General features: G+C 44.3%; 1 protein-coding gene across 5 annotated transcripts in view; it reads left to right on the top strand.

Moving 5' to 3' along the window:
• LOC142954682 (plasma membrane calcium-transporting ATPase 1-like) overlaps positions 1-12,132 on the top strand; it is a 79,328-nt gene that overhangs the window by 16,977 nt on the left and 50,219 nt on the right. For all 5 annotated transcript variants that reach the window (XM_076095854.1, XM_076095853.1, XM_076095852.1 and 2 more), the window contains one exon: positions 11,253-11,683. In XM_076095854.1, the coding sequence (XP_075951969.1) occupies positions 11,488-11,683 (196 nt within the window). In that variant the 5' untranslated portion in view covers positions 11,253-11,487. The remainder of the gene's footprint in view (positions 1-11,252; positions 11,684-12,132) is intronic.

Below are 12,132 nucleotides of genomic sequence, written 5' to 3' on the forward strand. Positions count from 1 at the left end.
CCTCCGGACCCCAGCTGCAGGGGCTTTCACCTGGGCCATATCAAAGCCAGGACGCCCTGCGGAGCTCGTTAGCTGGTCTTTGCTGCACAGATGCTGACGCACTTCAAAGGAGTTCCCCTTCAAAGAGCACGCAGGTCAGAGTGGGAATAGGAGGAGGGAACATGAATATATGTGCATAAATTCATGCTAAATAGTTTGACTGTGAGTTCCCGTACAGAGCAGAGTGAAGGAACCTGGAGAAAAGTGGCCAGTCACTGCTTCTTTATGTTGAATACTGATACTTAAAATCATTTGTAGTTGAGTTGTATTTAATTCCTCTAAAACTCTGCAGAGCTTATATCACATACTGCAAACTATGTGGACACATGAACTTCGCACCCATAGCATGATGAATGAGTATTGTATGTCCTTGGCTTTTATTGTGAAAGTTAAGAATGAAGGAGTGGATCTGGTTTGTGCTGCCTTTGTCAAGGTTGAAAGGAATAATAAAGTTACACCTGTCTGACCTGTCCACCTGTCTGTGGCTGACTCATCAGCCACAGTCTTTACAAACCAACGCTCAAATTACAAACTGGTCGTGCTTAACATGGCATTTCAATAATCACAGGTTTCATGTTCTGTACATGTTTTTCAACAGCTGCCCCCCCAGCAACCGTGGACACACTTCGGCTGGGAGTCACCACTTAACACGGTCACTCGTTAAACTAAAACACCGGCAGCATCTACGGCTGCCAGCTGTGTTAAGTACCACAGGACACAACACAACTCTCGAGTTTGTAGCACCTATTTTTGAGTCTATGTCTTGGTGTAGTTGTAACCATCGAGGTACTTGTATGCTCGTAATGTCTCGCTGCTGCAACGTTAAGCGATGTGTATATCCGGCCATAACGTGTTCTACTCACTCACTGATACGACACGGGTCTGGAAAGTCTGTTTTATTTTGGTCACATTTGTGATCTGGTGGTTAGTGACCTTTCACAGTTTGACACTCCGCCGTAGCCTACTTCCGTTGCTAAACTGTGTGACACACTTTCATCGTTCATCATTGTTCACAAACTGTAAAAGGGTCTGTACATAAAAACAAAACCAAATGGACAAAATTGCGTCATGAAAAAGCCCAAACATTAAAGGGACAGTGCTCTAAATCTTTCAACCAGCACCGTGTGTGTGTTTTCCTTCATCTGCTGCAACAATGGAGGCTTTTATGTGACTGCTGCTCCTGCACAGTCACACCTGGGGACCAACACAAAGAGGCTGCTGCAGGTCCGTTTCACTGGATTTGGGTTGTGATCAGTGCGGATCAGGACTCCGCAGTGAAGAACAGACTGAGCTTCAGGCTGCGAACAGGATTATCAAACCTCTGGATGCTCTCCAGATGTTGCTCGGTTCAGATCTAACTTCTCCCTGGTGACGCTCTTTGGATGAAGCACATTTCCTCTGTGCTGCCGTCTCCTTTGTCCTTCTGAGTTTAGAGTGTATCGGCCCTCAGCAGCGTCTCTCCTGACGCCTCTTTGTCACTCCGACTTCATCGGAGTCCGACCAGCAGTCTGAAACCCAACGATGTTCAGTTTACTCCAAGAAAACAAGGAAGTGGACAACAAGGAAGTGGATTATTGAAAACCCCGATAGAAGGAAGTAAATTCCAGAGTTTTGAGTCGGCTATTAAACATGTCTCAGTAGCACTTAGTCCTAACAGTGTGGGCCTGGTAGTGGCAGCTAATGACAATGGAAACATCAAGGACTCATTAAATAACGTAGACCCTTGCAGCCACTTGGATGAGGACAGTGACATTATAATAAACAAGATTTTAACGTTGGAAGATTCCGTTAACGAGCAGTGACTCTGCGTGTAAAGATGTAACATGAGGTCTCTAACGGGAACAAGAAACCTCTTTGTCTGCTGCAGAGAGGGAAGGACTGAAGACAGAGGACAGTTCAGCTTTATCTCTATGTGCTACTGAAACGGTCAAGGAGCCACATGCACACACACACACACACACACACAGCAGTACAATAGACAGTGGGGCCTCAGGTTGTCTAAACTGTCCAGTCATCCAGCTAGCCAGTCAGTCAGGAATCCCAGGAATGAGCTTTCTACGTGAAACCAAAGGTGTGTGTGTGTGTGTGTGTGTGTGTGTGTGTGTGTGTGTGTGTGTGTGTGTGTGTGTGTGTGTGTGTGTGTGTGTGTGTGTGCACACGCACGCTGAATGACCACACTGTTTTTAGATGTCCCTCGTCTGTCAGCTCTGTTTCTAGACGTCCATCAGTCCTCACCTTCTCTGACTATAGGGTGACCAGTTCCTCACAAAACAAGTGTGGGACAATGCAGGACACAGTACCAATGCTGAGATGGTCTAAAGAATTTGATTTGATATCTACCTAACTTAGGAAATTAAAAATGTCTCTTCTATCCCTCGTAGCATCTCTATGCTTTGCCCTCTGCATTCAGTAAGCAGGTTACTGGTTAATGTGTGTGAAGGACTTAAACTTATTTTATTTGAATGCTACTTTCTAAGCTCCTGCAATCAGTAACAATAATCAAATGATAATATATAGGCCATACATAGTACAATTACAATAACTTTCAGACACCTTCTTTTCCCTGTGTCACTCTCTCCATTAAACAGACAGCGAGCACCGTGATGCTCCGTCCTCCTCTTCACTGTTGTGCTGCTATAATGCTTAAAGTTGGCGCTTTGCGGGTGTCGGTGGGTTCGGGTGTTTGCTTTCGTAACGGGTCGGTCATGTGTATCCCCGTAGCCACGCATCACGTCTTCATAACTTGTGATTTTTAAGGGTGACTCTCAGATTTCCTGTCAGGCGTGGCGTAGCAAAGACGGTGACAGGTTGACCCACGTGTGCCGCAGTTTTATTGACATCAAACACGTTCCTGTGATGACGGCTTCCATGTTGTCTTCACAGCTGTTGGATAGAAGCCAGATGTTAGAAGTGGTTTGATATGTAATTTGTAGGAAGCGGAACAAGGGATAAAATACTGGTCCCTCTACCTCCAGCTATGAGGAGACCTGATGGCGTGTCGGTGGCAGTCTCGCTGTTATTTTGCAGATCTGCAACCTTTCCTGTCGCTCAACGCGCCGCATTAATGTTCCTCCAATCTCTGCTTGTTGTTGTTGTGAGATTAAAGTGATCATGGCTGTACTTGATTGTTCAGTCTGGATTTTAAGATTTGTTCAGCTTGCTGTGTTTGGGGTTCAAAAACAACAAAAAAATACAAACAAACAGAAAACACAGAAAGGTTTGAACCCTCTGAGTTCATCGCACTGTGACTTTCACTGATCGTGTCTAACTGCGTTTGTGAAAACAGATGAAAGACATTTTTAAAGAGAATATACCATCAATATTCATGTGATTGCACTTCAGATGATCTTCTAAGATCAAACCTTGTGCATGTAAATCCATATCTGAAAATCTTAGACACGTCTTCTTGTATGTATCCTTCAGCGTGTGTTCGTAAACATCGGGGGGAGATTGATTTTTATTTTCATACAGCTGTACATGATCTCACTTTCATCATTCATCGTACGTATCACGTTTGCCAGCGAGAGCGCTTGAAGAAACATTGATCGCTCAGACACCAGCTGAACCTTGAGCAAACACTGGCAGCAGCTCAACCGGTGCGACTCCAGTTCTGTTCTGGCTTTCACTCCAATCAGGATGCAGAGAGGAGCTGCTGTCAGGGGTTGAGCATCCAGAGTATGATCAAAAGTTGAACCCACTCTCACCCATTTTTCCATTTACGTAACGTGTCCGAGATCAATCCCATTAAATCCAGTAGAAGTTATCAGAACATCCAGAATTGATTTGCTGCAGTGCACTTTTCTCTGACCTTCCTGTGAGAGCAGCAAGAGGTCGTTTGGTCCAAAACGCACTCGCGAGATAGTTTGATCACATGACACCTGTACCGACGTCTCTACCTGGGCTCGCCTAGATTTTATAAAAAAGTCTTTAGAGGATTGTCAAGTTCCCTTTCTCTCTGAAGGATAGTGACATTTTAAAAATCCTAGATAACCTGATTTCTGCTTGTGAATCATTTGTGTGTGTGTGTGTGTGTCTGGGGGGGGGGGTTGCACATTGCAGTATGATCATCTGTAATTGTCCATACAATGAGCATCATTGACACAAACTAAACTGAGACAAACAGCCGTGTGTGTTTGTGAAAACGACGCAGTGTGGGGATTTCCTTTTTCCACCCTGGTCACATGACTGCAGATATGGGTGTGGTCTCCTGCATTCCTGGCTTATTGCGCTCTCTTATTACTCCGTCTGGCATGCTGCGACACTCTCTCTCTCTCTCTGTCTGTCTCTGTATCTCTCTGTCTCTCTCTCTCTCTGTCTGTCTCTCGCTCTCTGTCTGTCTCTCTCTGTCTGTCTCTCTCTGTCTCTGTCTCTCTCTCTCTCTCTGTCTCTGTCTCTGTCTCTCTCTCTCTCTCTCGCACACATACATCATTGTCTAGACCAAACACACACAAGCTCAGTGTCGGCTGCTTGACGTGCTCTGCATGTAGACGTGTGTGTGTGTGTGTGTGTGTGTGTGTGTGTGTGTGTGTGTGTGTGTGTGTGTGTGTGTGTGTGTGTGTGTGTGTGTGTGTGTGTGTGTGTGTGTGTGTGTGTGTGTGTGTGTGTGTGTGTGTGTGTGTGTGTGTGTGAGATCTGTTGCTGGGTGCAACAAGAAAAAAAAGTTCCTCTCTGTGTGGAGGGTGTGGACAGCAGCCAGTTTGCATAGTGAGGTGTGTGTGTGTGTGTGTGGAGGAGGGAGGTGCAGGCTGCTGCTTTAGTATGCAGAGCAGGTGTGTCTGCAGAGGCGAAGAGGAGGAAGAGGAGGAAGGATAACGGCAGCTGAACAGAGGGGTGACGGTCACGTGTTTCCTCTTTTAATGTTCATGCAGTCGGTTAGTGCAGTCTCTTTGGTGTATAATATTGTAAAGTTGGTGAATGGGACCGTCTGTCTTCTGTCTTCAGTGACGTCGTGACCGTCTCCACCAGGAGGTGTGTCCGGCCTCCCATTCACTAAATCTTGTTTGTTCACGTCCTGGTTTCATAACTGCGTGATGATGAAATAGTCCAAGCTGCAGAGAAGGAGGGGCGTTGAGTGAGAAGAGGGAGACAGAGATTAGAGACATTTTGATAAGAGGTTGTATAATTTACAACTTTGTGGAAAGCCTTCGCTCATGGCTCACTTACTGGCCTGTTTCCAGAGCTTTTGACCACATCACCACGGCCTTTTTCAGCGAATGGAACCAGTTCAGTTGATTTTGAGTGTGGAGCTTCAGTCACATGATGACCGGTGGTTGTTAATGGAGAAGTCTTTACTGTAAGACGTTCTCTGGTGCTGGATTAGCTTTGAGTGTTGGATTATTGACAACAGCTGATTGATGCGGCCCCTCATGAGAATTTAACAAAAGCTAAAAGCCTTTTCGGTAAAATGTTTAAATGAGTGGTCCAGCGTTCTGCCATGTTAGTATACATCTCTTTCCCTCACAGCATCAACATGGAGGATGTGATGTTCGTCGGTGTGACTCATTCTGCTTCTCGCTTTTTGTTTAGTTTAACCAAATGTAATCCTGACGAGCGCGCCGAGCGCTCTGCCAAAACACACATCACGTCCTCGCCGAGGCAGATTATTTCTGAAAACTGTTTACGTGTGAAACAACGTGAGAACATTTTCAGGTGTTTATCAAAAATGTTTCTGTCCAAACTAAAAACACCCAAACAAAAGAAATGTATCTCCTCTTCTTCTTCTTCTTCTTCTTCTTCTTCTTCTTGCTCGGCTTTCTCCGCCAGCCTCTGCTCCACATTAGCGTCGGAGTATGGAGGGAAAACCCAATGACAATAAACATCCACAAGTCAGACACACGGGAATCTTTCCATCTCCAAATGATACGAACACAGCATGAAACAGGATGCCTGCTGGTTTATGTTATCAAACAGCAAGCGCGCACACACACACACACACACACACAGACACACACACACACACACACACACACAATGTTGAATCATTTCTGCAAAAATCCTGTGAAGAAAACCCCACAGACAGACCCAGACACACCAGGTCCAGCATTACAGACTGTCCCCTCTGCTGGTTCACCCTCAACCATATAAATCAGTTCCGCTTGGCCTTTTTATTGGTCACTTTCTGCACACACACACACACACAAGCTGAGTGGTTGGCAACATGGTGGCGGCAGCATAATTTCATCTGGAGTCAATAACAAACGGATAAGATGGACAGAGAACAGACTCACTGTCCCTCACACACACACACACACACACACACACACACACGCTCTCTCTGCTGGTCTTATGGCGGCATAGATGCTCCGTCTATATATAGAAAGGGCTAAAGTCCTGACATCACTTCCTGTCTAGCTTCTGTAACTCATTTCAGTCTCTCATTGTCTTTTTTTTCTGTGGTGAAGTGAAACTTGTGCTCATCTGGTGGCAGTGGGCCGTGGTGTGTGTGTGACTAACGCAGCTCGACAACATCACCATCAACAAACCCAGGTTGACTTACAGGACGAGAGTTTAGGGACTGAAAAAGAGAAGCCATAAAAACAGGAAGCAGTTCTTCAGTGTGACATGAAGATCAACTGTTTCTCTGTTCGTATTGTCGTCACAAATCACCCTGTAGAACAATCGCTATATCTAATATCCAATGCTACGTGCTAAGTAACCGTGTGGCAGAGCTGGTGGAGTGTGTGTGTGTGTGTGTTTTATCAGTGTGTGTATGTGCACGTATTAGTCTGTGTTAATCAAACACTTGCTCGTTAAAGCACACACACACACACACACACACACACTGAGTCACATGAAGGGCAGGAAAAGGTCAGTGTGTGTGTGTCAGCAGGTGTGTCTATCAGCTCTAAATGTAGGAATGCTCCCCGTTGGACTAAAGTGGGTGTGGTGGTGCAGTTCACAAACTCTAAAGATGTGTGTGTGTGTGTGTGTGCGTGTGTGTGTGTGTGTGTGTGTGTGTGTATTGTTTGTGTAACTGCACCCAAAACGTGCCCATTGTGTAGTTTTTCTTTCTTTCATAATTCTTCTTCTACTCTTCCCACAGCTCACAGTAGGATCACGTTTTTATGCTACGACTGTTGTGTTGGAAAACGTTGTGTTAAATGGTGAAATACTACGATACTTAAAGACGGTGAGCTGTATAGTGAAGCTGTGTTGCTTGAGCTACCATCAGATACACTATACACTAAAGCAGGCTGGTGGTTTTTAATGGTCTAAGACAGTAGTGAGCTTAAATGCAGTCTTAAATTCTTTGAGATTCTGTCGACTCTGATTTGTTTTGTGCGTTAGCTGTTAAAGAAGCAGAAGATCCTGCACACTTGTGTTCACTTCGTCAGGTAACGTTGAGTTCCGGTGCACAGATTCCATAAGAGCTTTGTAGCGAGTGTTTTCTGCTGCGTATTAGTACGTTAAAAGGCACATTAGGACTTAATAGCGAAGGACCGCAGCTCGGTTACACGGGGCTCTTACACGTCCGTAGCACCACTCACCCGTCTCCACACCATCTCCACATTACCACTAACCGGAGTTAATGCTGACCCGTGAGAAAGTGATGTCATGTCATGTAAAATGCATCAGCGTCGATGGACTCTGCACTCATAAACTAGCCACGCTCCAGTAGGTCGACTAGCTACTACAACTTCTTACTGCACTAGTAAACTCTGTATTCTAGTCTCTATTAGTATTTGATTGACTTTTATCGTGTCTTTTAAACTTCAGAATGTTGTTTTTGTTTTTGAACATCATTCCAATGCTTTTCTTTGCCTCTGTGTTTTAAAACGACGAGTCCAGTATTACTGCAGCTTGCCCTGGACCACCGTACACGGCTCTGGTAGCGACCTGTCAATCACAGTAAGCCCCGCCCTAAAGCATACTCTGCTTTATGGTCTGTTTGACTCTAAATGGACCATAATGTACTAAATGAACATCATGCTGTATTGAAGAAGACTTGAAACTAGAGATTGAGACCATAAACTCATGTTTACAATGTTTACTGAGGTAATAAATCAAGAGAGAAGTAGAGTCATTTTCTCATAGACTTCTATACAACCAGAGGAGTCGCCCCGGATGGACAGTAGAGAGAACGCAAGTTTAAGAAGCTTAGTCCTACATTCAAAATCTTAAAAGTAAAAAATAATATATACTTATAATATACTTTAAGTACCAAAAGTAAAAGTACTTCTTTTGCAAGCAGAATTATATTTATATTTCAGGACTTTCGTTACTGATGCATTCATGTGTCTCCAAAATGTTGTGCAATAGCGATATAAAGTAATATTTATGTTGTGAAGTGAAGAGTAGAAAGAGTTTTCAATCCTAAAAAGGGAGAATTAGTCACATGTTGAAGACCAGCCAGAACACTGTTGTATTTACTTCATATGACGTGAGATAAAGTGTCTGTTCAGCCTCATGTTTCATGTTTATTAACTTTAGACGAAAGGCTTCTGTTGCTCCAATGTGAATCCGAATCATTCATGTAGAATTATGCACCTATTTGCTCTGTTTTAATGAAATACTTGTTCAGTCCCTCTTCTTAGTGCCCGTGTAATTAAATCTCATCGTCTATAATTAACACGTTCCATCACAATGACATCACCGACTATTTGTGTAATAGTGCACAACAAACATTAATGCGGTGACGTCTGTGGGCATTTTATTTCATTTTATTCCTCTGTTGTCTCGTAATAATGACTCGACTTCTGGTCGATGAACAGACGGATAATTAGTGAACACAGAGAGAGGGCATTCGTTGTTCTGGTCTGTTCAACACACACACACACACACACACACACACACACACACACACACACACACACACACACACACACACACACACACACACAGCACTGTGTGAAACCTGATGTGAGGAACATTATGAAACATCTAAAAGACAGTTTGAACCTGAAAATAACAGAGGCGGTTACAGGTTAACAGACGGAGACAAATTGGCTTCCTTGTGGCAATTTTTCAAATTTCTAGAAACCTTTTCATGCACAGCAAATAAAGAACGACACAATAAATCTGTTGCTGTCTTGTGGTCCCCCTAAAAAAATCAAAAGTGACACTTAATAATCCTCTACTGGTCTAATTTACCCGACTTCCACTGGAGGCACAAACATGGACGAGCTGAATGCGACGTTCAGTGCCTGGGTTCACGTCTCGTTTATTGAGTCTAGTTAATGAAGAGGTAATGAGTCCTGACTCTGGTTCCTGATTCAGTTCCGGGGGTTTAGAGCCCGAGGGACCTCCAGAGAACCGTGTCACAGACGCCACAGAGGCTCTGAACGGATACGGTGGAACAAACCAACAGAACCCTGTAGAGTTCAGAGTGACGGTCCCGGATGTCTCACTCAGAGCCTCTGCTGAATACATCCGGCTACTTAGAAATGCAAAAAGAAAAGTGCATTTTTGTTTCTCTTTAATGGATACAAGCGGAGAGTATGAAGTTATGCACATTTCTATAGGTACTGAGTTCTGAAGTGAGGGATTTCAGGCTCAACCTGGTTCCAGAAGGAAGAGTTCATGTTCTCCATAGATGATGTTAAGTGACTGACAGGTGTGGCTTGGCCAACATGGAGGAAAATCAAATACCACAATATGTTTGAGCTCATTTAGCTCATTGGTATCAAAGTATTTATGCGGCTGCCAAAGAGATGGACGAAAGAAAAAAATCCCCTTAAATCGAACATTGTGAGCTTGGTGAAGATATTATGGCCAGTTATTATGGCAGGTTGTGTTATGCTGGATTAGGTTGTACAAGTGTCCCTAATAAAGTGACCACTCAGTGCAAGTTTTAAAAATGCATCATTAAAACGTTTCATCTCAGTGAAACCGCAGTGATGTCGCTCCTCCTGTGGACTGAGTGCCAAATATTATACAAGCAGCTTTCGGCCGTTTCTTTAGATATCTGGTCTGAAAGGCAAAATAAAGTAATTATTCTAACCAGCCGTGTTACGCGGTTAATGTTTTCCACTGTACTTGCTCTCCAAATGGCTCAGCGTTTGCCATTTCCACTGACCTAGTGTCACCAGTCCCACAAACCCTGACTCCACCAACTGCAGTCTTTTCTAACTGTGTGTGTGTGTGTGTGTGTGTGTGTGTGTGTGTGTGTGTGTGTGTGTGTGTGTGTGTGTGTGTGTGTGTGTGTGTGTGTGTGTGTGTGTGTGTGTGTGTGTGTGTGTGTGTGTGTGTGTGTGTGTGTCGATGACGGGCCGCTAAACAGTGAAAAATGGAGGACAGCCTTTGAAGTGCACTTACATAATCTGTGGTGATGGGTTGGAATGTCACACTTTGGCCACACACTCACACACACACACACACTGACCCCGTGTAGTTCTCCTTTTATTGTCCTCTGCTTGATGCTGATTGGCTCTCAGAGCTGCAGTGTGTTCACCCTGCAGGACAAAGTAATCCAGCTACTCATGCATGTGTTATAATACCTTTTGTCTTCATCACGGTGTCTCGTGTGTTTTCTTTCTGATTTCTTATCAATGTTATTTGCGGTTCGGATAGTTTTGTCGGCAGGATTACGGTAAAGCTACTGACCTGATTTTCATGTAGTTTGGTGGAAGGGCCCATCAACGTTTGGAGCGGATCCAAATCAGGCGGATACACATCATCATCCTATGGAAGGGGCCTTGGCAGAGGTCTTCGCTGTAATATATTCACACAATGACTTCTTATTTCCACGTAGCAATCAAAGAAATTCCTCCATTTTCCGTCAATTTTAATTATTTTCTTTGCTCGTTTTTTTAATTTGACACCTTTGATATAAGTGCGACTGTTAATGTGTGTGTACATTTAGGTTTCTGGCTTCTTCAAACTTGAATTTAGCAGATTGAACTTGATGTTTTGTTTTCCGGTAATTCCCACGTTTGTTGTTAAGAATGAAATCCGTCTCGTTTCTATATCCGAGTCGTAACCTCAGAGCAGACGGTTCATGGAGAGCAGCAGATATTTACCATCCAATCATGCGTCTCAGAGGAGCGGCACAAAGCGATAATCCGTTTACATCTTAACGACCTCGGTGAGTCAGTGGACTCCTTTAATAATCTGAGATGAGAAACTCTCCTCTAATTGGCCCAATTAGTCTCTGTGCTATTAATTAGTGAAAATCAGAGTCTGAAGCTGATCTTTGTGACGATGATGTTCAGACCGTTTCCTGTCTGAATCTGGTTTATAAACGCCTGTTTTTCCTGTTTGTGTTTCCTCTGCAGAGACCAGAACATGTTTACTCCCCTTTTTCCATGGTAACCCAAGAGGAGCACGCACGTCCGGGTCAGGAGCTAACCTCAGCGCTCATCTCCTGCCTCCTGTGAGAACTACACTACCCACAATTCCTGTGAACTGACGGCCCAGTCTTAACGCTTAGATCGATTAAAAAAAGACACTCTGAGGAATAAAAAAAACGACAAAACCAACACTAACGACACTGCTGTGAAGAGGACCGACATGGCCAACAACACGGCGGACCACCCTCCGGGGAATTCGGTCGCGGAGGGCAACCATGACGGGGACTTTGGGGTGACCGTGATGGAGCTGAGGGAGCTGATGGAGCTGCGGAGCTCCGAAGCCGTGGCCAAGATACAGGAAGCGCACGGAGACGTGCAGGGCATCTGTCGCCGCCTGAAAACATCCCCTATAGAAGGTGAGACGCGTCACAACACACCAAAAACAAAACAATCACAGCAGTTAAGAACTGATTCAACTTAGATTTACTTTTTATACCAAAAACACTGCTGGGATATTAAAACTCACACATTAGGCCTTCTATCTACAATCAAAGCTCCGTCAAACCGCATGATGACTGATGTGCCTGCTTTAGTTCAAAAGCAATATCCTGTTGTGTGTGTGTGTGTGTGTGTGTGTGTGTGTGTGTGACAGGGATTTGTGAGGAGAGGCACAGTCCAGACAGTTCAATTAGCCGTATTTATAATGAGCCTAATTACAGCCGAATAACTTTTCTTTTACCTAATTGTTCTTGGGTCGGTAGCGAATGATCCGCGGCGTTGTACGGTTCTATTAATCAATATTGAAGTCAGCGGTTTGAAACATCTGTCGTGTGAGTAGCCGATTTGAATGTCATCCTGTCAATAC

This window comes from Anarhichas minor, unplaced genomic scaffold (genome assembly GCF_050575085.1).
Source record: "Anarhichas minor isolate MPS153535 unplaced genomic scaffold, ASM5057508v1 ptg000021l, whole genome shotgun sequence".
Classification (NCBI taxonomy): Eukaryota; Metazoa; Chordata; class Actinopteri; order Perciformes; family Anarhichadidae; genus Anarhichas; species Anarhichas minor.